Source organism: Haliotis rufescens, unplaced genomic scaffold (genome assembly GCF_023055435.1).
Source record: "Haliotis rufescens isolate VD_foot unplaced genomic scaffold, xgHalRufe1.0.p SCAF_7, whole genome shotgun sequence".
In the NCBI taxonomy this organism is placed as follows: Eukaryota; Metazoa; Mollusca; class Gastropoda; order Lepetellida; family Haliotidae; genus Haliotis; species Haliotis rufescens.
In genome coordinates, this window is record NW_025964361.1 from 44,206,311 (window position 1) to 44,230,661 (window position 24,351).

Below are 24,351 nucleotides of genomic sequence, written 5' to 3' on the forward strand. Positions count from 1 at the left end.
AAATGAAGCAGGTCAGTCATTCACCATGTTGGTGCAACCCACTGGTATGGTGCCAACTACCAAGGATCATGATCATTGCAAATATGGGATCGGAATCCATAAACAGCCGATCATGGCACGGCTAAGGGATGCTACTCCGCACAAAGAATCCAAGAGCAGGTGCTTATACACAATTATCAATTTTTTTGTTTTGTCTGTTGTTTAACACCACACTCAGCAATATTCCAGCTATATGATGGCGGTCTGTAAATAATCAAGTCTGGACCAGACAATCCAGTGATTGACAGAAGCCAGTTTGACAATTATGAAAATGGTCAAACTGGCTTCAGAATATCCTGTAGGTTTGGTTTTCACTGATTTTCATGAAGATAGAATCACCCAAGAGTTTCAGGAAAGTCTGACACGCAATGTTCACATTCTGCACTCAATTCATGAATGATCATTGGAGTGATCTGAACACCTAGACTAACTTTGACATGATTATGCTGAGAGTATGCACAGCATAAAATGCCATGCTCTTTATTCAGAGCAACAGGAGAGAGGTGCCATCACCAGCAAGGAAATGAAGACCCCCCGTACTGTTGACCTAACAAGTTCTAACACAATGTCAATCCTGTTCTTACTTATCTTCATACACCCTTAACTACAGCTGTGTCATGTAGCCAGTCTTTCATTTGCATATCTTGACACTGAAGTATGAACAAATATCATTGTAATAAGAATTCTTCAAGGCTGGACCAACTACATTTCTTTGTCAAAATTACCACAGGAATAAGAATGAGAATAATAAAGTGTTGATTTGTAAATATTCTAACAAAATGAAACACAAAAAGATGTCAAAATAATATTATTCAATTACTACAATTTTTTTGGGTCAGCTCCTCTGAAAGCAAAAAAATATTTGTCTGAATAGAAGATAAAAAGTTGACCGGGACAAAATATAAAGAAACCATTTTCCAAAAGCAGAATTTTACAAAATCAAAACGTTTGAAAGTTGATCAGGTACAGATTGACCAACATATCTGTTGACATTGCTTGTTAATTATGCAAAATGCTTCAATAAATATAACTATCTGCAAAATACATCCACTAACTGAAAGGGCATGATGCAAGAACTAAGTATACATAACATTTGACAAGTTCCAGTTCTAATGCATGATTATATTTTAATCGAGTTTTGCCCACAAACCTGTATTCAAAGAGAAAGGTATACATACTACTACTCTTGATAGTAATATTTTTATCTTTCTATGATAACTGATCCAGTGAGTGAGTGAGTATGGTTTTATGCCGCTTTTAGCAATATTCCAGCAATATTCCAGCAATATCATGGCAGGGGACACTAGAAATGGGCTTCACACATTGTACCCATGTGGGGATTCGAACCAGGGTCTTCAGCGTGACGAGTAAACGCTTTAACCATGAGGCTACCCGACTGCCCGATAACTGATGTATAACATGTTAAGTGTATATTTAAATACTGTATATCAGACATCTGATTATCCCTATCTTAAGTTGAGTAGTGTATTTAAAACATGAAAACCTTAATGCATACCAGATTGTAGATGCAATCTGAAGACAATCGAGAGGCATTTTTCATGTCCTATCATGAGCAGTGTCGCAGAGGGGGAAAGAATTCAAATTAACATATTCCTGCAGAATCCACAGAACAGTGAGTCAATTGGGTGTCATGAAGCTTGAGTTTTAGGTTAGGCTAAATAAATTATAATAAAAGTCTTGGTTCTCAGGCACTGCCTGCATCATCATAAAGTGTGCCGCACGTTTCGTTATAATTTCCATTTAAACATAAGATATATAAATCCTAATACTTAAAAACAATGCGATCCAAAATAGCACACAGTCACTTCCCTTTACATGCACACTGCATTACCGTGCATCTTTGGATATGGTAATGGCTGCAATAGGAGTTTGTATGCATGTTCATGCAGGGAGGCCCTTTCCCAGGCTGATGGTACACAACTGTTTATTTGGTTACATACTAGCTTGAACAAGTAAAAAAAAACAACAACCACCCGTTCGCACTATATTTCCAAAACTCAGTGTCTGAGAACCAATTCTTTTATATTTTTTTACGCTGTGAATAGTTCTATATTTGGACCATTTTGATTGGGTCATATCTGGGAGAAAAAAAGCAAAACACGACGAGCAGATCCTGGCATGGATAAGGGAAGCAATTCTGCCAACTGATGCAGCACTTTTGACCTCTTGTTATTAATCAATTTCTATTTTATCTTTCAAACATTAAACTTAGCTTACACGTGATGCACTTGCTGACAAATTCATTTGTTTAAACATGAAATCATCTGACCCCATGTTGGTACCCATGTTAACTGAGCAGGTTTCTCCACTGGCCACGACTCCCATCCAACCCCAATTTGATATCGTCATTGCACTCTTGCAGTATCACGTTAAATGCTAATATTATCATAGAAGACAGTTGTAAATAACATAGCAAAACAAAATTTCTTCAATAAAGGTTGTATAGCAAGTATGTTGGTGCTGTAGTCATCGTTATTCCAGCTTCATCACGGCAAACTGTTAATAATCAATTCTTTATCAGGCAGGGTTGACGGTAAGGATCCATGTCTGATGGCACGCCATCAGCCAGGCATATTGATTGAAAGGGCTTAGAAATTTGGAAAACATAACTTTTGGCAATCATGGTTCATTGCTATAGCTACTTACGTTGACTCGTAACCAGTTATGAAATCTTTCAGCAATGTAACCAGTGTATTCCATTACGACACCATCAATATACAAATATATGGAACAGGGACAAAAAAAACTTAAATTACGCTCCAGTTTAAAAGTATCTATTCTTAGACTAGTATATGTATCAAAATTCTTAATGAAAATACAGTAACAATACTGTAAATATATCCTTTAATAACTTCATCCATATAGTTAGTGTAGGTTTACATTAGTTTCATTAATTAACCTATTTCAGGCAAATCCATAAGCAACTACGGAGCCATTTCTACGCAACTGGCAGGCCTCATTCCTTCTGATATTCAGCATCACACAGCATCAATATTTCAGCCATTGAGTTTTTATTTTTATCGTTACTGTAAGTTATAAGTTCTAACTATAATAAAGCCCAAATTACAAAAGAAATGGGATATATGTTTGAGGGAGATTTCCAATAATTCCACAAAGCAAGAACGTATTTGGCATAACTGTTCCCTGAAAACGGTCATCATGTCACTTGTGCGAGTAGCAGTTAAATATGATTGTTTAATTACATATCTCCACTTGACAGGTGTTTACATGAAGATTTTATGAGCTCTTCACAACTGTGTTGAACCGACAAAAATGTTTATCTTACAAATTGATTGAGAATAAGATTTGCTACACAAGACAAATGTCATCGATTCCATTGGCCTTAAATATCAGAAAATACAAATGAAAGATGCTAGTGTTGAACAAGTAACAGTGATGGTTTAACAATAATCTTGTTTCTTTAGATTTTACTACATGGCATGGAAAAGTTACTCTTCAACGACATGGACAAATTTATTTTGGTGTCATGTAAGTTCTCATTATTCTGAATACAATAATGAAGAAACTAGAAACGCATTCTTAAACAACATGACAAACTCAAATGAACCTTCAGTTCAAGTCAGCGAAAAACCCAAAGATCTTTCTTGCCTTGTTTCTAAGTTTATGCCTTTTGGTTATATTACAGAAGCACTGTGTCTGAGGTGGCCATCGGTGGGTCAAAATACATCGGAGATACATCAGAAACATGTTGGATACAGGATCTCTCAATCTCGTCATCACGTTTTGTAGACTTAGTGATGGTTGTCTCACTTATTATTGATTAGCAAAGCTGGCATAGAAACTGACAAAATCCACACAATGTGGCAGATTAAAGATTCTAGAAGGCCAAGCGCTGAGGGTACCAAGATGCTTGATAAACCATAGCGTGATCCTTCACAAATCTAAAGGGAAGCTTATTTCTGTACCGACACTGGAAGTTGTGATATGATATGTATAGCCATAAAAGGGGTGTGTTACGATTCATATCGCAATACACCAAATTCAATATTTGATGTTCCCTCACGATATAGTCAGATCTAAAGCACAGGATTTTGCTCAACTCAAAAAAAGATAGTTTCAAGCATAAATGAGTCACAACACAGCCCAGTTTGCAAGAATGCTTATTTTCATTTCCCACAGATAATGTACAACCTGATTTTAGCTCCAAACTATGATTAACTTTTAAGTTGATTGGATATCATTCTTTTCATCATGGCGTCACAGATGACACTGAGTTCCTCTAAAGCACCAGGGTGCTGTTGTACAAAGTGATCTTAGGGCTAAGTTGATCATAACTCACATACCTTAACATAGACTTACGACAGTCGTAGTGCTAAGGTTGTTTTGTACAACGGCACCCTCATGTTTTGTTATCTCATGCATAAACAGGACTGATTAATTTCTTCTATGCTGCAAGTGAGTCAGACATAAACAAAGCTTGCAGCTACATTGAGGAAAATGCAATGAACCATTAGCTACGAAGATGTTCCTTGCTCCGGTATTTTGAGCAACGACAAGCTATACCTCTTGGCACATTGGAAGTGTTCCCGTACTACTTCCCAAAACATATTCCAATAAATAAATTTCCGAGAACCTGAGATGACCCTTCCATCTCATACAGTCCACAGGGTAAAGCTCTCAAAGATATGCTATATTCTGTACAACTGAACATTTCCGCTTTCAGCAGACGCAGCACAAGAAATACAAAACTGGGGGTAGAAATGCTGGTTTGTGACAAGTCAAATTCAGCTGATAAGTCAAGTATCAGCTGGTTGAAAGGTAAACATCAGCTGTGACATGTCATACAATGTATATAAGTTGTCAGGAATACATCTTCTGTTGTGAAGAGTCAATATTCTAGTTTAATGTGGCACAGGTCCCATTTCTATACAAAACTGGTTTGTATCACCTCGGAAATTCTCTCTACGCACTGAAGACAGAAGAAACACAATCCATACAAAAATCACATCAATTTGTATCTTTGCTTTGAACGTTTTACACATTGGAGTTGCGCAAAAGATCTTGACATTGTTTGGGAATACGTTCAGAAGCACTGCGTGGATCAATGACAGAAGAACAGTGTCAGCTTCTCCAGAGAGATCAGTAAAGCGTCTCGTGATAAGCTGAATTTACAGCCCAAAACAAAATTCGCCCTGGGTTGTATGATTAGTGTGTACACTGTAGTTTTCAATGTGTCCAACACGTCCCTGTAGTGTACACCATGGTTCAATGTCTCTACGTCCCTGGTAGAACGTGACGCACCTCTTGGGTGAAAGTACCAGGACATCAATGCCAAAATCCAAGAACAAGGACTTTGTGTCGGCCATAACAAGTTTCCCACGCGGGGAGTGTGAATTACTAGAGTATCACAGTGTGTCGGGTTCTATGACGTGGAGCCGTTGGCAACAATCTGATCAGGCTGTGTGGAGGGAGGGATGATGAACGCGGTTGCATATGGAAACACATTATGACATCGGGCCTGGTAGTCCTGGGCTTCTTTCTCGCAGCTGCCGAAATCTCCTCGGCACAAACATTCCAATACTTCTATGCAGTTCTGAAACAGAAATTAAATACACTGAATCACTTCAGCCATACTCAGGCCAGATTTTTCTATAAAACTCCCACCCCTTTTTTTATAATAAAAAATGTAAAAATATTCCTACCCACTTAAAATGTTTATGAATAAAAAAAACAACATTGACGAATTTATCTTAGATTACTGGTGGAGTGAGTGAGTGAGTTGGGTTTAACACCGCTTTTAACATTATTCCAGTTATATCACGGCGTGTCAGCTTAATGTGGGAGGAAAGCCCGAAGTAATGCAGGTCTCAGACGTTGACCACTTCGGTGAAACCCAAGAGCACGGGTATGGTGCTGACAAACCTAGAATCATAATCGGGGTGAACCAGGATTCGAACCCACAATCATAGGTCTCTGGCGTGCCCAAGGGACCCAACTCTGCACAGCGAATCGCGGCGCCTTAAGACGACTGGGCCACCCGTGCCCCCGATTACTGGTGGACGGAGCCTGGACATGTAATCAGACAGTACCAAGATGTTCCATACAAGTATTCTTCATCATTCAGTAGAGGAATACTGGAAAGCTCTTGTTTGCATAATGCCGTACTCAGCAATATCCCAGCTGTATGATGGCAGTCTCCCTCTCTATATATATCAAATCTGGACCTGACATTCCAGTGATTGACATCATGGTCATCGATCTATGCAATTGTGATACGATGACATGCATCAACTATCTTCACAGGCTGGGGGGCTGGTTCCCCTTTGAGTTCCAGCTGTGTACCTACATGTAACAAATGTTCTATTTTGTATAACACTCTCTTAGAAACTACAAAATCTGGTACTTTTTGGGGTGGAGTCCCATCTGGGATTCAAACCCACTCTCCCAGAGTGGGGCACCTAATCGCCAGCACACAAAGTCAGCGATATAACCCACTCAGCCACGGAGGCTAATAGTCTAGATCATGTACTTTGTGTACCCCTCTGACAAGTGTAAACTGGGCGAAAGCTATGAATACACTACAGTAAACATGGCACTGTACAAACCTTGATTGTTACTCCTTTGATATCATTGGACAAAGATGTTGCCAGGGAGATTGCTTTCAGCTGCGTAGTCTGGTCTAGTTCGTACATCATTCGGGCACCTGGCAGGAATATCAAAGAAGTTTAAACAAGTTGTAGATAAAAGAATGCAGATTAATTATTCACTAAAATTGAAAAGATACTAAAAGATTTTATTTTCCACCATAAGAAGGCCTATGTGTGCCCCAAAATCTACTTTCATAATTGGAGTTGATCTCCCTTTTATGAGTGAGTCAGTGAGTATGGTTTAACGCTGTTTTTAGCAATATTCCAGCAATAACACTGTGGGAGACACCAGAAATGGACTTCACACATTGTACCAATTTAGGGAATCGAACCTTGGTCTTCAGCGTGACGAGCGAAGGCTTTAACCACTAGGCTACCCGACTGCCCCCTCCCTTTTATGAACATTTGAATACAGACAATGTAAACAATCAGACATAGGACCACTACTTGACAGAAATTAGCACCAATGTTTTTGACGCAAGCAGCTATTTATAACAAAACTAATACATGGTTCTTTAGGACAGTTTCAACTTTGCTCTGGACCAGACAAACCAATGATTGATATTATGAACAATGTCCAATGCCATCTGACTTGCAATCCGTCGCTCAATCTAACCATGGGAGTGAGTGAGTGAGTGAGTGAGTGTGGTTTTACGCCGCTTTTAGCAATATTCCAGCAATATCACGGCGGGGGACACCTGAAATGGGTTTCACACATTGTACCCATGTCGGGAATCGAACCCGGGTCTTCGGCGAGACGAGCGAACACTTTAACCACTAGGCTACCCGACCACCCCTCTAACCATGGGATCCAATTAGTTGAAACAAGCATACGTTGCTGGGGCGAGTGAGTGAGTGAGTATGGTTTTACACAGCTTTTAGCAATATTCCAGCAATATTATGGGCGGGCACACCAGAAAGAGTCTTCACACACTGTTCCCATGTCAGGAATTGAACCCAGGCCTGTGGCATGACGAGCAAACGCTTTAACCACGAGGCTACCCCACCGCCCCATAGGTTGCTGGGGACCTATCAAAGATCTTGTGAAGTGTCAATAACCTGCAAGTAGATGTTCTAAGGATTTGGAGTTTCTAGCAATGAACTCGTCGTTGAGCGTGTCTGCAGACTTTCCCTCGTACACTCGCTCCACTTCCTGGTTTATCACAGACTGCAAGGGTTCACTCAGCTCACTCTTCTTCACTGAAATCCACAAAACAAAACTCACCAAGAAACCCAAACTTACATCACAGAGAGCCTTCATGCATGATAGACTGGTGTTTCCATTCAAACAAAGAAATCAACACCCAAATGAAGTTGTTTTAAGTCAACCACATCAAACCAACTTTTGTTTCTGCAAATTACAGTCAAATCAATTAGAAACGGGGCAACTAGAAAAAAAATGGATTAAAAACTTTTTTGGTTGGGTTCAAACTGGGTCATTTATTTATCACTTCAAAATGTGTTCAATTTGTTCCATTGTTTATTGGAGCCGTCAAAAATTGATAGTCTTTTCAAAACTTTTCAATTGCTATGTATCTATTCTTTGTGCTGTAATTTCTCTCTGTAAGTCGACTGTATTAGATTTGTTTGTGTTGAAGAGTAGAGTAACAGAACTTGAAAGTCCAAAACAACTGTTTCTACTCACCGAGCTGAAGATACCTAATTTTACATATGTGGAACTTGGGATCATAGGGGTCGGTCTGGAAACCTCGCTTTATGGACTGCAACATCAGTAATAACTTTCCTGCAAAGTACAAGAAGCAGAAACTAACATACTGAACACAAACAAAACAACTAGCCAAAACTATAGTACAATCGATTTGTATTCACACTGAAAACGGATCACCCGACTTTTCACTCACTGAAACACTGCAATTGAAGTTTGACAATTTCAGTCACATGAAGGCATTTTAGCTCAATGTGGGGGGGAGTGACCAAGTTGTAGATGTTTACTACTCGGGAGAAACCCAGGAACAAGTGTATGCATAGATTTGGCCTGGAATTTAGAAAGGAGTACGTTCGCTAACAGTTTCGGTTAAACATTGATTATCACCGCTAGCCGGTCACTTAATGTCATCATCATCGTGTTCAATATTTCCTGCCCATGCATCCTGACTCGCTATATGTCTTCCAAAATCAAACATATCAGTTATTTTTTGTTTAAAAAGGCATTTTGACAGATAACTGCCGTCTGCATTCCCCGTTCAACAAGCTACCATTCCTGTCATGTGCAGTATAATACATTAATAAACATACCTCATGGATTTCCTGGAATTGACTTTAGTTTTGTCAGTATAAATAATACAGTCGTGAGAATATTAAACCTCATTTCAAGATTTAACTGTTGAAACACTGATATTTTGTGACCAGCACCTAACAAGACCTCACACTGAAATTCAGTAATGCATGTTTGATGTTTTTCTGCACGATCTTTGACGCATAACTAGTTTCTGAATGTGAGATAACAACTAAAATTACGTGAACCCTACCAACTAGGATCATGGCAAAATCTCTGGGTATGGTGATCATAATCATTACAAGCTTGGACATATTCTGAATAACTTCAATGAGTGAGTTAGTGAGTATGGTTTTACGCCGCTTTTAGCAATATTCCAGCAATATCACGGCGGGGGACACCAGAAATGGGCTTCACACATTGTACCCATGTCGGGAGTCGAACCAGGGTCTTCGGCGTGACGAGCGAACCCTAACTTCAAAGAAGAATGTTTTCTGCCAAAGTGAGCAATAGTGCAATAGCATGTGTGTTGTTTCTAACAACAAGCATCCAGTACTAGGGACCTACTCAAAGGAAAACAACGCTTTAATGGACCCTTGCGGTTTCTCAAATATTGTTCGGATTAACAAATTTCCAGATTTCTGAATCCTTTGTCAGTTTCCTTCCATACCCAAATCCTAAGGAGGCAAAAAACCCTCTATTATATATAATGCATACAATTATTCGAGTGTTATGCGCAGCCAAAAGACTACATCGTATCTCTTCAGCAAGTTCAGGTGAACGAAGAAACAAAGATGGTAAAAAAAGAAGTGAAAATTGTGAAAAAAACACAACATCACTAGACATGATGATTTACCATTTAAATTGTATTTCCTGTCCTGCAAGGCATTCATTTATATGCAGGCATTAAGACTACTACGTGTATTTTCTCATAAACTATAGTCTGGAAGGTAATTTAAGGTACCGACGTTTACTACAATATCTGAAAAACTATTGGACCTTCTTCAGTCAAAGTTGGTATGAGATTATTAAACAGTCATACATAACTGGATATTACATTTAAAGACAATCGGTGCATGAATAAAAAATCTGTCTATTTAGCTATCACTATATTTCATCAACAGCCAGACCTGTTCGTCACGGGTAGAACGAGCATTCATTGTAACAGCCATCTGCATAATGCTACCCCTGCGTCACAGGGCCATATGACACAGTGGAACCAATCAACTCAACTCGAAAGGGTGCAGGGGAATCACGCACGTTGAATCGCCCAACGCTAACACCGTATTCGTGCATGCGTGCGTGATTCCCGTGCACCCTTTCGAGTTGAGTTGATTGGTTCAACTGTCGGTACCCTAAATTACCTTCCAGGCTATAAGCGGTTACGATTATTTCTTACCTTTCCTAGAGTAAATTTCATAAGCTAAAACGTGTGTTTCTACCCTCCGGGGGGACAGCAGCTGCAGGGGCTTCATGAAGCGCATCGCCTGCTCCAGGGGGTCTTCAGCCTGGAAGGTCGTGTATACAACATGAACACATCTGGCCATTTATACGACATTTCTTTTTTCAGCAATTATGTTCGTTAGTTTGTTGCTGATTTCCACTCAGCAATGTTTCAGCTATATGACAGAGGTCTCTAAATAATCGGTTTTGGACCAAACAACCAAGTAATTGACATTATGAGCATCGAACTCCGCAAACGGGATACAGTGACATGTATCAACCAAGTCTGACCACTCAATCCCGCTGCTCGCCTGTTACGAAAAGCATGGGTTGGTGAAGACCAATTCTAACCTGGATCTTTACATGAGTGCTAGTATGTAATCATGATACCAACATAGAGCATAGTTAATATAGCCTTCAAGATCAACTGAACAATGCCAAGCTTGTAGGGTTGAGGGACACACAGCGATGTCTAATGACGCACTAAGCAATATTCCAGCTGTAAGATGTTGGCCTGTAAATAATCAAGTCTGCACCAAACAAACCAGTGATTGGTACTACACAGAACCATGCTTGTGGGGTGACATGACACACAAACCAAGTCACCCAGCTTGACCAATCCATGTAGTCGCCTTGTATGGCAAGTATAGATAGACAATTCTTATCCAGCATCTCCACTGGGTCAAACCTGAATTGCACAGCTGAAGAATGTTGACAGGACCCTTTTTTTTTTCAGTGCGGTGCGGTGCGGTGCGGTGCGGTGCGGTGCGGTGCGGTGCGGTGCGGTGCGGTGCGGTGCGTGGCGTGGCGTGGCGTGGCGTTGTGTAGCGTGTGGTGTGGTGTAGCGCGGTGTGGTGTGGTGCGGAGCGGTGTGTGGTGTGGTGTATGGCGTGGCGTGGCATGGTGTAGCGTGTGGTGTGGTGTGGTGTAGTGGTGCGGTGCGGTGTGGTGTAGCGTGGTGTAGCGTGTGGTGTGGTGTGGTGCGGTGTGGTGTGGCATGGTGTGGCATGGTGTAGCGTGTGGTGTGGTGTGGTGTGGTGTAGTGGTGCGGTGCGGTGTGGTGTAGCGTGGTGTAGCGTGGTGTAGCGTGTGGTGTGGTATGTTGTGGTGTGGTACAACAGCCTGTGATTCCAGAACAAAGTGTTTTATACCTTGGCTAGTTTGTCTGGCACAAGCTCCTCTTCCTTTGGACCATCAAGATCTCCGTCTTGGCTCTTCTTGTTCTGTAATTCTCTCTTCTCCATCTCGGCTCTCTGCCTTTCCCGAGCCATCTCCGCTATCTTGGCTGCCTTCCGTTGTTTCCGTTTAAGCTTTTTTAGTTCACTAGGACTAAGATTTTCTGTGGAATTCAAGAGGGAGCATAACTACTGGTGTCTTGTCAGTTCATGCAAAATGATAGCAAGTCAACAAGGGAATATGATTTATTTAAGGGCTTTTGTAGTCTGAAAACTAAGAGCATGACAAGGCTCCTGAGTGTTTCTAAAACATTTGCAGCATTAGATCATAAAGATCGGAAAGGAAAACGAGAGAGTGAGTTCGGTTAAATGTTGCTTTGAGCAGTATTCCAGTTATATCATGACATGTCAGCTTAATGTGGGAGGAAAACCATGAGCATAGGTATGACGCTGACAAACCTAGAAATATAATTGGGGTGAACCAGGATGCAGACACACACGGTCATGGGTTTCATTACCATTTTCAGTTCCATTCATTGTCCTTGGGCATTTTAAATGACGACATCTACTTATCAGAGTGAAAGCTACCTTCCAGCTCAATACAGCAACGTATCTCTCCAGCTCCCCACTGATCCAAATCTGAGGACATTTTTGTTCTTATCACAAGTGAATTAATTCCTGTTTGTTTGTTTGTTGTTTAACGCCGCACTAAGCAATATTCCAGCTAGTAGTAGTCTGTAAATAATCGAGTCTGGACCACACAATCCAGTGATTGACATCATGAGCATCGATCCACGCAATTGGGATACAATGAAATGCATCGACCAAATCAGTGAGCCTGACCACCCGATCCCGTTAGTCGCCCCTTACGACAAGCATAGTTGCCAATTACAACAAGCATGGGTTGCTGAAGACCTCTTCTACCCCAGATCTTCACAAGTGAATTCATTCCTCTACCGATGCTCTTACCTGTATCTAGGTTATTTTCTTGTTCATGTTCCGTGAAGGGGTGGTCGTGTAAATGTAAATAAATCTGCAAGGAAAGTAACCATCATGAAATCATTTCTTTGAACAATGGTAAGCACTCATACAGAAGATGAAATTAACAATCCAGTTCATCACGTTTGTACTACCAGATTTGTCATGTTAGAGCGCTGGACCACCTGAGATACTTTTTATTTGTCACAGACAGCAACATTCAAGCCATATGACAGTAGCCTAGACCAGACAATCAAGTGATTGATATCGTAATCAGTGATCCACGCTGTCAGGGTATGATGACACACAATGATTGGTTGGTTGGTTGGTTGGTTGGTTGTTTAACGCTGCACTCAGCCATATTCCAGCTATATGACGGTGGTCTGTAAATAATTGAGTCTGGACCAGATAATCCAGTGATTAATATCATGAGCATCGATCCACGCAATTGGGATACGATGACATGCATCAACCAAGTCAGCGAGCCTGACCACCCGATCCCGTTAGTCACCTTTTACGACAAGCATAATCACCTTTTACGGCAAGCATGGGTTGCTGAAGACCTATTGTACCCCGGAAGACACACCATGAACCAAGTCACTGAGCCTAAACACCTGTTCCATTAAGCCGCCTCCCACGACCAGTATAGGTTGCTAGGCACCAATTCTATCCTGGAATCCCCACCGGAGTCAGTAACTGTTTCATGTAACTTTTTAATGACAGCCATGTGTATAACCATGGTACAGGGAACCAGTATTATTTCAGCAACTTGAGACTGACATTTGTAATCTGCATCTTTATCCAAACATGTCTACATAAACAGTTTACTGCATCAGTCAAAGTAGGCTTCATGTGTTTCAGAAGGATCTATTGTTAACATCATGTGCAGCAACATTAAGACTGTACTCCCAAACCATATTATTATTTCTTAACACAAGAGGTGAGGTGAAATGGGGTTTAACGTCGCGTCCAAGATTATTGCACTTATATAGCGACGTGCATGCATGTGTATGTGTGTGTGATGCTGCTTGTACTAGTCCGGACTGATGCCGATTTATAGTACTAGCACACTGACATACCATGCCGCAGTTTAACATGAATACCCCACTCAGACACAGTATACTGACTCTGAGCTGACCAGTCCTTGTTTTAGCCCCTTAATGCCGAGTGTCAGACAGGGTAACAACAAGTACCATCTTTTAACATCTTTTGGTATGACACGGCTGGGGATCGAACCCCGGACCTTCTGCTCTCCGGGCAGATGCTCTACCATTAGAACACAGAGGCGGTCCCTCTTAACACAAGAATTATTAGTTATTTAGATAAGTTTCAAATACTGAGATGGTGCGTATGTGTGTTTATATCCAGCAATATTCCAGCTACAAGACGGTGGTTTGTAAATAAATAAGTCTGGACCAAACAATCCAGTGATTAATGTAATAAGCATCAATTCATACAATCAGATACGTGGATATGCAATGAGCCAAATCACAGACAAGCATGGGTTGCCTATTGTAACCCAGAACCCTACAAGAGTGAGTGAGCGAGCTGGATTTAAGGCCACTTTTAACAGTACTTCAGATATAGCATGTCAGCTTAATGTGGGAGGAAAGTCTGAAGTGATGTGGTTCTAAGACGTTTACAACTTTGGTGAAACCCATGAGCACGACGAGTGCTGACATACATACGGTGAGTGAATATGGTTTTACGACGCTTTTAGCAATATTCCAGCAATATCATGTCGGGGGACACCAGAAATGGGCTTCACACATTGTACCCATGTGGGGAATCGAACCTGGGTCTTCCACGTGACGAGTGAACGCTTTAACCACTAGGCTACCCCACCACCCGTGACATACCTGGAAACATAATTGTGAGGAAACAGGACTTGAACCCACGATCAAAGGTTTCTGGCATGCCCAAGGGACAAAACTCTACACAGTGAATTCAGCTAGACCATTACCTCTATTGCTATCCTAGCAGCCCTGTAGTAGAAGGGGTGACTTCTCAACTTGTCTTCTAACCTCAACAGGCCAACATACGCCCGTAACGTCATCTTCCGCATACAGTAGGTGTGGAAGTCAAACTGGTCCTCAATAATTTCTGTAAAATGCTGAAAAGACAAATGATATTTATCACATAGAGTACACCTCACACATTCTCATCGTAGGATATACACCTTGTGCATGTTCAAATTAGAGATCTGCATCTATCTGTACTGCTTGCAATCTAGGATTTGAAATCAAGACAAACAGATTGTACACCCAGTCACATTAGGGCGCTGGACCACCTGAGATACTTTGACATATGCCAGTTGAGTGTCACAGTAAGCAATTTTCTAGCCATATGACAGCAGCTTGGACCAGACAATCAAGTGATTGATATCATAAGCAGAGATCCATGCCATCAGAGTACGATGACACACCATGAAGTCACTGAGCCTGTAACTGTATCATGTAACTGTTTCATGTTTGTTTGTTTGTTGTTTAACGCTGCACTCAGCAATATTCCAGCTATATGATGGCAGTCTGTAAAATAATCGAGTCTGGACCAGACTATCCAGTGATTGACATCATGAGCATTGATCCATGCAATTGGGGCCTATTCTACCCCGGAATCTCCAGGGGTCAACTGTTTCATGACAGCCATGTGTATAACCATGGTACAGGGAACCAGTATTATTTCAGCAACTTGAGACTGACATTTGTAATCTGCATCTTGGTCCAAACATGTCTACATAAACAGTTTACTCAATTACTGCATCAGTCAAAGTGGGCTTCATGTTTTTCAGAAGGATCTATTGTAAACATCATGTGCAGCAACATCAACATCCAATAACAACAGGCTTTGTAAATATTTGGCACACTTGATGGGAACCAAACCGCAGTGTCTCAAGTGAACCCTGTAACCACCAGGCATCCACCAAATGGCTTCAAAGGAGATATTAGTAAAAACTTAAATTGACAACCACCAAGAATTGTTTGTTTGTTTGTTGTTTAACGCAGCACTCAGCAACATTCCAGCTATATGATGGCGGTCTTAAATAATCGAGTCTGGACCAGACAATACAGGGATTGACATCACGAGCATCGATGTACACTATTGGGATACGATGACATGCATCAACCAAGTCAGCGAGCCTGACCACCCCATCCCATTAGTTGCCTTTTACGACAAGCGTAGTCACCTTTTATGGCAAGCATGGGTTGCTGAACACCTATTCTACCCCGGATCCAACCACCAAGAAACCATGATGAATGCTTGTATGAAGTTTCACAGCTAGAGTGAGTGACTGAGTGAGTATGGTTTTACGCCGCTTTTAGCAATATTCCAGCAATATCACGGCGGGGGACACCAGAAATGGGCTTCACACATTGTACCCATGTCGGGAATTGAACCCGGGTCTTCGGCGTGACGAGCGAATGCTTTAACCACTAGGCTACCCGACCGCCCCCTTCACAGCTACAATTGATGATGACAGACTGAACAGTAATGAAGTACAACTGAGAGGCTCTGGTGATATGACTTGGATTTTATCTCAAGTATTCCTATAGCCCCATCATGATTCGACTTGGACTATTACTTATTATATATCTTAATATATAAACTGCAGTCAACAATATCCCAGCAAAATCCAACATGGGACAGACAAACCAAAGGTCGATAGAATGAGTAAACATTCCATGCCCTTAGAGCCTGACAACCCAATATCAGCGTGCTGGGATCTTAGTGCTAAGGTGATAGTAACTCCCATACTTGAGCATAGACTCACATAGCGCTTCCCCAAGAATCTCCACAGGGACACATACTGCTTACCCTATCTATCTCATGGCATTTCTTCAGGGCATCGCCCCACTTGCCTAGACGCTGGTATGCTGCAGAACTCTCTGTCTGGAACCACATACACTGCATCTCATTCAGGTTCTCTGTTGCAGAAACACCCTCCTGAAAAAGAAGTTTCTATTCAAAGCATTTCCTTTAAAACACAAGACCTAAGGACAGCAATTATCTCAACTTCTAACACATACCACTTAAAAAAAAAGTGAAGGATTTTATCATACATATATTACTATAGTTATTGTCATGCCATAACAGATTAACTATATTAATATGAAAGAATCGGTGGGTGGGGGGGCTACATTGGGCAGTGGAGTGATTGGCTGAACTAGAGGTTCAATCATGGCAGCATGAACAGTAATTCATCTTCCCGAGGCAAGGGAGTTAACTGACCATAAAAGTCCAAGTATCCACCCTTGCCGAACTAGGCTGGAATTATGGAGTTATATTTTGGCTGGATTAACAAGTCTATGCATATTCGAATCAAAATCACGTAACAAAATCGATATCTGGTTCATAAACTGCCTAGCAGATTTTTCTCAATTGCAGGATTTGCAAAGCATTCGTACCGTCAACTCGGAGTCAAAAGGTGTTTTCCAAATCTTTTCATGTTTTTAATCAAATCACGAGGTAAGACAAATTTGATTACAATATAGATCTTGATCATCGGTCAGATCGTCTTGACCGGGCACCTCCATTTTGTTTGAAGCAAATGCAAGTGATATGAGAGGTGGAATCCGATTGGGCAATAGGTGGGACATGGAAGGGACATCACTCGTAATAGCCACTGGTGGTAATACAATCGAGCCCAGGAATTCAAGGAAAGTTTGGGAACGCTTTAACCACTAGGCTACCCGACCGCCCCTGGTGCTGTAGGAACCTGGACCTGTTTCACAAGGAAGTCTTACTGTGACTGCCGTAAATTACATAATCACAGCATTGTCTATTTTATATACTTATCCTGCATTACATATTGCACACTGCTCTTACTAACAAAGTCCTAACTGGAAATGAACGACGATCTAATAGCGTCTTCAGTACTCTTTTGCCCAACATGACCTGGTCACCTCCGTAACATCAGGTGTATGAAGACACGCCCCCTATATGTCATTATTCTCTTCCTCGCTATGTTAAAGTATGAGGATCATTTTCCAGAGAAAGATGCCACCACTTTCAAAATAAAATCTAATAACAAGATAACGTATGCACTATCCCCCGCCATGAGCCACATTACAAGTTTGTTTGTTAATAGTAGTGAACAAAAACTATAAACAAGAGCCCCATAAGCCTTAAGAAGAGATAGGCACTTGGGCCGCTTTTTCATCATCAGAAAAAAGATAAAATGTGAAATAAATGCACATAGAAGGCCCTTTCTCTGGGGAAAAATAACTCAGTCTTGATAAGTATCTCTTAGATAAGCTAACTTCAGTTGGTTCTGAGAAAATTTGATCCCATTGCACAAATAACATGGGTCAAAGGCTGCAACTCTGTAAAAAATTAATTGATGGGACCAATTTTTGAACTCAGTCTTGACAAGTATCTCTTAGATAAGCATGCAAACTTTCATTCATGTAACGTCAGTAGTTTCTGAGAAAACTTGTTCCCGTTGCCAACACTATGCGACGGGGTCAATTTTCAAATTCAATCTTGACAAGAATCTCTTAGATAAGCATGCAAACTTTCATTCTTGTAGCTTCAGTAGTTTTTGAGAAAAGTTGTCCCCATTTCATGCAGTATGCACTAAGTCAAAAACCATGGAGCAAGGGCCATAACTCTGTAAAATAAGAATGTGTGACACCAATTTTTTAACTCTTTTTAGGTCATGACCAGTAACATCTCTGTGCAAAATTTCATTCCTCTAATTTTGAGAAAATTTGTCCCCATTGAGAAGCAGACGGATGGACGAACTCCGTTCCAATATGCCCCGCCCCACATCGTCTCGGGGGATAATAAAACCAATTCTGTGTAGGAAAGAATACTGACATGGACGAAAATGTCCAAAATTCAACATTACGCATAAGGTACTACATCCAGGTTAGACCAGATCTGTGAAACCTTTGTGTGGGTATGACCAGCCTCCATTCATGATACCTACCCTGGTAAACTTGGCACACATATCAGATGCCTCCTGGATGAGGTTACCACGCAGCATGTACTTGGCACATTTGGAGTTGATGTAGCGGTCGGCTGTGTCCAGACTCTGTGCCTCGTCCATCAGCCGCACTGCCTCCTCAATGTCTCCTGCATGCTGCAAGAAAGGGAAGACACGTTCACATTACAAAACATTCATACCAGTGTTCAAAATTAAGCATGGATTTCAAGGAGTCACAGTCATAAAGTAATGGCGACAGTTTAAGATCTAGGGGTACCAGCAACTCCAAAGCGCCCCCACTTAATTTTAAAAACTGTACACATAACTGTTTTCGTACTCTCTCATCTTCAGGCCACAAAGTTAAAAAAAATTAAAAGGAGCCAATTGGCTCCTAATTTTTTTTTTCAAGGAGCCAAATAGAATTTCAAGGAGCCAAGGCAAAATGTAAGGAGCCAAAAGTAATGACTTGTAATTTAACTGAGCTTCTGCATAACAAAACACAAAAAAATCCATTAGTTTAAATAATCAGTTTTATATCATGAACAACAACTGTTGTTGAAGCTTTTGAGTTTTTCAGACAAACAAGCTTTAGAACATTGTGTCAGTAACATCATCTGACAGTTTACCGGTGCCAGTTGCAGGTTTTGGTTCATCGAACGTGTCGACAGACGATGAAACTTCCGTGTCAGCTTCGCCATTCAAAGCATTCCGTATTTTCTTTAGTATACTGCGCATGTTTTTCCAAAAAAAACCACAGCTGTGTAGAAGGGGGTGCGCATTATACACGAAATAATGAGTTTTTTTACCCCCATGGAAAGACCGTGAGCACGTAATACCGGAAATACCATGTCAACAAATCCATACTGAAGTACGCAAATTAATCATGTAATTACACTGTCTGACTATAAAAAGTGTTCTTTGTATATCTGGACTTATGTTTGTAACTTATTTCATTAATTTTATTCAAAATTACTTTTAATATTGTTTTAATTAATTTCGGCGAAATCGTGTGTGAAGCGATCGGATGATCGCACAACTCACCGTTATTAACAGAAACCACGGTCAGATTACCGCTATTGACGCCTTGAAACGAACTTTAGTTGACAGAGAATGGATACATATGTCATAAATGCCATACTTTGACTCGTTAAAAGTCATATTTGTTTTTGTTGGACGATTCTATGTCAACACGTAATTCATGCGATCACGTGCGCGGGAGCCTTGACGGTGACTGGTCAGACTTGTTCCATGTAAAACCATGTAATACCCGGTAATAGCAATCAGCTGCTTCGCTTAGGGTTATTATTATTTCAAATATGTTTAGTAAAAGCTGCATCTAAATTAACAAGATATTGGAATATATTATTCCTGATAAAAAAATAGTTTCAGGTACAATTTTTGCCGATCCTTGCATTAAAACCCTGTAAAGTTATATCATTGGGTGTGTCTTGACTGAATCAACGGTAAATTCCAAGAAAATGTGTGTACAGCTGATTGCTGCGTCCTGCTTAGTTTACGAGAAGATACACATGGTAATCTTAATCCCTAGATATAAAACAATGCCTAGCTAGCAGAACAAAAATTACAATTTAAACGGTAAATCAACATGTCTGGTGATTTTTTCTCTCAAATCTCGAATTTGTACTGACCATGTTTCTCATCACCCGTTCGTTTGCCGGACTTCGCTAAAGGGGTAGATATATCTACGGTGTAATTTTTTTTCTGCGCTTGGAAGATCTATTCGAATTTTTTCCCCCAAAAAATTCTGAATCCGCTAGAGAGGGGTGCGCACTATACTTAAGAAAATACGGTATATATGCCGATTGACAACGATTTGTTGTTGTTTTGACTTGCGCAAATATGGAAAAATACTTCGTGTTTTTGAACGGCGAAACGACCGCCACAGCTGTCACCTGGGCGGATGTTGTACAGCGCATGCGTGGGTACTAAACTCTTAACACCGTTAGTGCAATACTTAATAACGGAAAGTGCTTCCTTCATTCCAGGTATGGAGCTTCATATCGAAAGCGAAAACAGTACACATAGCCTAGCAGTGATCTAGTCGATGTTATTATGTTCTGATATCGATTTTTTTCACTGAAGTTACCGCACTTATATTAAAAATGATCTTTTTTAATATCTTATGACAAGAGATATTTAGTCGCCAAACTTAATTAAAGACAAGGAGCCAGTTGGCGACTGACATGAAAATACCAGTCGCAAAATACAAAACTAGATCACCATGGCGACCAATTTAGTCGCAACTTTGTGGCCTGATCTTATACAGTTGCTCATTTGTTGTTTAACACCGTGCTCGGAAATACTTCAGCTATATGACAACGGTCTGTAAATAATTGAGTCTGGACCAGACAATCCAGCGGTTGATATCATGAGCATTGATCCACGACTTGGGATACGATGACATGCATCAAGCAAGGCAGCAAGTCTGACCCACCCGATCCCGTTAGTCACCTCTTATAACAAGCATGTCACCTCTTATGACAAGCATGTCGCCTTTTACGGCAAGAATGGGTTGCTGAAGATCAGCCATACCGCCCACAACTCTTTTGGAATGCCTTGTGTTAACCTTTTCGAGACTGAATGATTAGAAACTGCATTTGGATATTCACTTTAGCAATCTGGTAAGCCACGCTGATTGGTCAGATGAAAGGTCGTTCTGACGTGACAGGTAATGGTATGTTCTTAGATCTATGTGCGAGGTAGCGAGCATTAAAATCTGAATTGAATGACTTTGTGACTTTTCCTCAAGAATAACTTACCTTATGTAGTTTGGCCTTGAGGACATAAAGCTCTATTAACAATGGAGTGTGTTCAAGGCCCTGATCACAGTAGTGAATGGCCTTACGGATGTCTCCGAGGTAGTCAAAGTGCTGAGCCAGGTAATAGTACGTCCACAGCAGGGCTGTAGCAGGCTCCTTCTCTTCATTCTCTCCTGAGGGAAACAACACATATTGACACTTATCACACATGCATACTGATTCATAAAGCCATCAACATGCTCAAGAGATGAATAGCTAATGTAAAACAAGCATGAAAAACTCATATACCCTGCCAATATGACATGTCGGGTTGTGTGCAAGGCAATAAATATTGTACGGTTTTCAAGATCTGCTCCAGAAATGAGCACTACTGCCATTTTCAAGGTGAAAGTAGTTGATATGGAAACTTGAAAAATAAGTTTTTCAAAAATCCCAAATTATCAAAAGGCACCAGTTTACACTAGACCTATCTGTGTGCCAAGTTTGGTGAAGAAATTTATGGTTTTCAAGATCTGTTCCGGAAAGGAGCATTACAGCCATTTTCAGTCTCAGTCTGAGTCAAAGTCGTTGCTATGGAAACTCGAAAAAAAAAATTTCCAAATCTCAAACTACCAAAAGGCACCAGTTCACCACTAGACTATCTATTTGCCAAGTTTGTTTAAGATATCTCTCATGGTTTTTGAGTTCTGCACCCATTCCTATATCCCTTCCACTTCCTGGTGGGGGATAATAATACATATCTAAAGGATTAAATTCCCTGTCTTCGTTATAAAAACTAAATTTGTCCTTACTTGTCCACACTAAAGGCTGTTACATCTTCAATGTCCTTGAATCAGTTATATCTAGCAGTGTGCGATATAACATGAGGTGAGGCGAAATGGTGTTTAATGTAGCATTCATTGTTTGAGGACATTGCCATGGCTACAGTGTACTTACCCACATTGGTATCAAAGTATCCTGTAGTACTCAAATTATTCACATATCCTAGGATCAGATCTTCTATAATTTTCACCTGAAACACATTTAGATTAAGATTAGATCAACTTGGAAGAAGGATTTCCCCACATGAGCATCAATCCACACAATTGGGATACGATGACATGCATCAACCAAGTCAGCAAGCCTGACCATCCCATCCGGTTATTCGCCTCTTACAACAAGCATGGGTTTGCTGAAGACCTATTCTGACCCGGATCCTCACGGGTTACCACTAGAGGTGGGTGTGGTGCTGACAAGCTGGATCACAACAGCCAATTTAGGATCTAAACCCACAGCAAAATATACTTGAGGAAAATGTCATCCCATCTCGTTTTCCACCTCTTACAACAAGCATGGTCCCCTTTTACGGCAAGCATGGGTTTGTTGGGGCGCGAGTGAATCATTATAGCTTCATGCTGCATTAGCAATCTTGCAGCTATTAGCAGGGAGATCAATACAATCTTGTTTTGAGAACAACCAACAAACATGGGGTAATTACGAGCTTTCCTTCCCTGTAAACACCCACACCATGTCTATTGATTTATCATTCATTGTCTTACCTTTTCAACGTCATGGTACAGGGGTCGCATGGCCACGAACAATGGAGGAACGCCTTTACGGATAGCCTTCTTCAAATATTCATCTGCGTAATCCCTCAAAACATCCTCTACAAGAAACAAGAGTTGATTACTATCAATGCTGTTGCAATCAGCATTCACAGCAATCACAATTTCAGAGAAGAGTGAGTGAGTGAGTATATGGTTTTACGCCACTTTTAGCAGTATTCCAATTTCCAGCAATATCACGGCGGGGGACACCAGAAATGGGCTTCACACATTGTACCCATGTTGGGAATCGAACCCGGGTCTTTGGTGTGACGAGCGAACTTCAGAGAAGAGTTATACATGTGATGATAAGAGCTAGTGTTCTAGTTTTACAGTGCAATGGAGTTTCAAAATAAGGTGAGGTGGGGTTTAACGTCGCGTCCAAGATAGCAACGTGCGTGTGTGTGTGTGTGTGTGTGTGTGTGTGTGTGTGTGTGTGTGTGTGTGTGCGTGCGTGCGTGCGCGCCAACCAGTCCTTGTTTTAGCCCCTAAATGCCGAGCGCCAGACAGGGTAACAACAAGTACCATCTTTTAACTTCTTTTGGTATGACGCGGCCGGGGATCAAACCCCGGGCCTTCCGCTCTCCGGGTGGACCCTCTACCACTAGACCACGGAGGCTGTCTTTAAGACATGTGGACATACATTGATATAGGTGAGTTGGGGTGAATTCAATGTCGTTTCAAAGTCGCGTTCAAGATAATTGTACTTATATGGTGACCAACATCCATATACCTGTATGGCTGCTGTAATAGTCTAGAATTAGGCTGGTTTTATAGTGCTAGCCCACTGAGATACCATGTCACAGTATTTTAACATGGATATCCCACTTGGATACAGTACTCCAAGCCGATCAGTACTTGTTTTATCCCCTTAATGCCAAGCAAAAGACAGGGCGACAAAAAATCCCAACTGTTAACATATTTGGTATGATACAGCCAGTGAATCAAACCATCGACCCCTGCTCTCCAGGCAGACGCTTTATCAACTAGACCATTTTCTCCAGCAGGGGACACCAAGTTAGTGAGGGAATGCTGTTTTATGCTGAGGTCAGCTTAATCACTGCAGCCTGTGAATGATGAAGTGTGGGTGTGTTTCTAAGGGTTAACAGCATGAGCAATGACTCCATGCAATCAGAGAAGGATGACAATCAGCCAGGCCACACACTGGTACTGTTCAATCCCCATCTTCCTCGTCAAGCATTGAGTACTGAGGATGTACATCTGTCGTGGAATGCCCCCAGAGCTACATATGAAAGTAGCGCCTACCTGTTAAGAATGTTAATGGTATTCTCCTTGGTGTGGATGCCCTGGGATACTTCTCATGCACATCCCTGTACAGCTGTAGGCGTTCAGCTTCCGTTTCTAGAACAAGGCATTAAAATAATAATAACAAGGATGAATAAGAAGAATTACAATTACATGCACACACAGTAGCTGTAAGAGTGAGTGAGTGAGTTGGGCTTAACGCCGCTTTTAACAGTATTCCAGTTATATCACGGCGTGTCAGCTTGATGTGGGAGGAAAGCCCAAAGTGATGCAGGTCTCAGACGTTTACCACT

General features: G+C 41.1%; 1 protein-coding gene across 1 annotated transcript in view; it reads right to left on the reverse strand.

The window, feature by feature from the left end:
- Positions 1–3,401: 3,401 nt before the first annotated feature.
- The window catches only part of LOC124132700 (N-alpha-acetyltransferase 15, NatA auxiliary subunit-like), a 32,888-nt gene continuing 11,938 nt past the window's right edge, over positions 3,402–24,351 (reverse strand). The window contains exons 8-21 of the mRNA XM_046496763.2: positions 24,059–24,154; positions 22,748–22,854; positions 22,146–22,221; positions 21,210–21,382; positions 18,433–18,585; positions 16,317–16,445; positions 14,464–14,613; positions 12,492–12,555; positions 11,499–11,686; positions 10,304–10,412; positions 8,314–8,412; positions 7,728–7,868; positions 6,627–6,724; positions 3,402–5,614 (exon numbers count right to left, since the gene is read on the reverse strand). Of these exons, the coding sequence (XP_046352719.1) occupies positions 5,444–5,614; positions 6,627–6,724; positions 7,728–7,868; positions 8,314–8,412; positions 10,304–10,412; positions 11,499–11,686; positions 12,492–12,555; positions 14,464–14,613; positions 16,317–16,445; positions 18,433–18,585; positions 21,210–21,382; positions 22,146–22,221; positions 22,748–22,854; positions 24,059–24,154 (1,754 nt within the window). The 3' untranslated portion in view covers positions 3,402–5,443. The remainder of the gene's footprint in view (positions 5,615–6,626; positions 6,725–7,727; positions 7,869–8,313; positions 8,413–10,303; positions 10,413–11,498; positions 11,687–12,491; positions 12,556–14,463; positions 14,614–16,316; positions 16,446–18,432; positions 18,586–21,209; positions 21,383–22,145; positions 22,222–22,747; positions 22,855–24,058; positions 24,155–24,351) is intronic.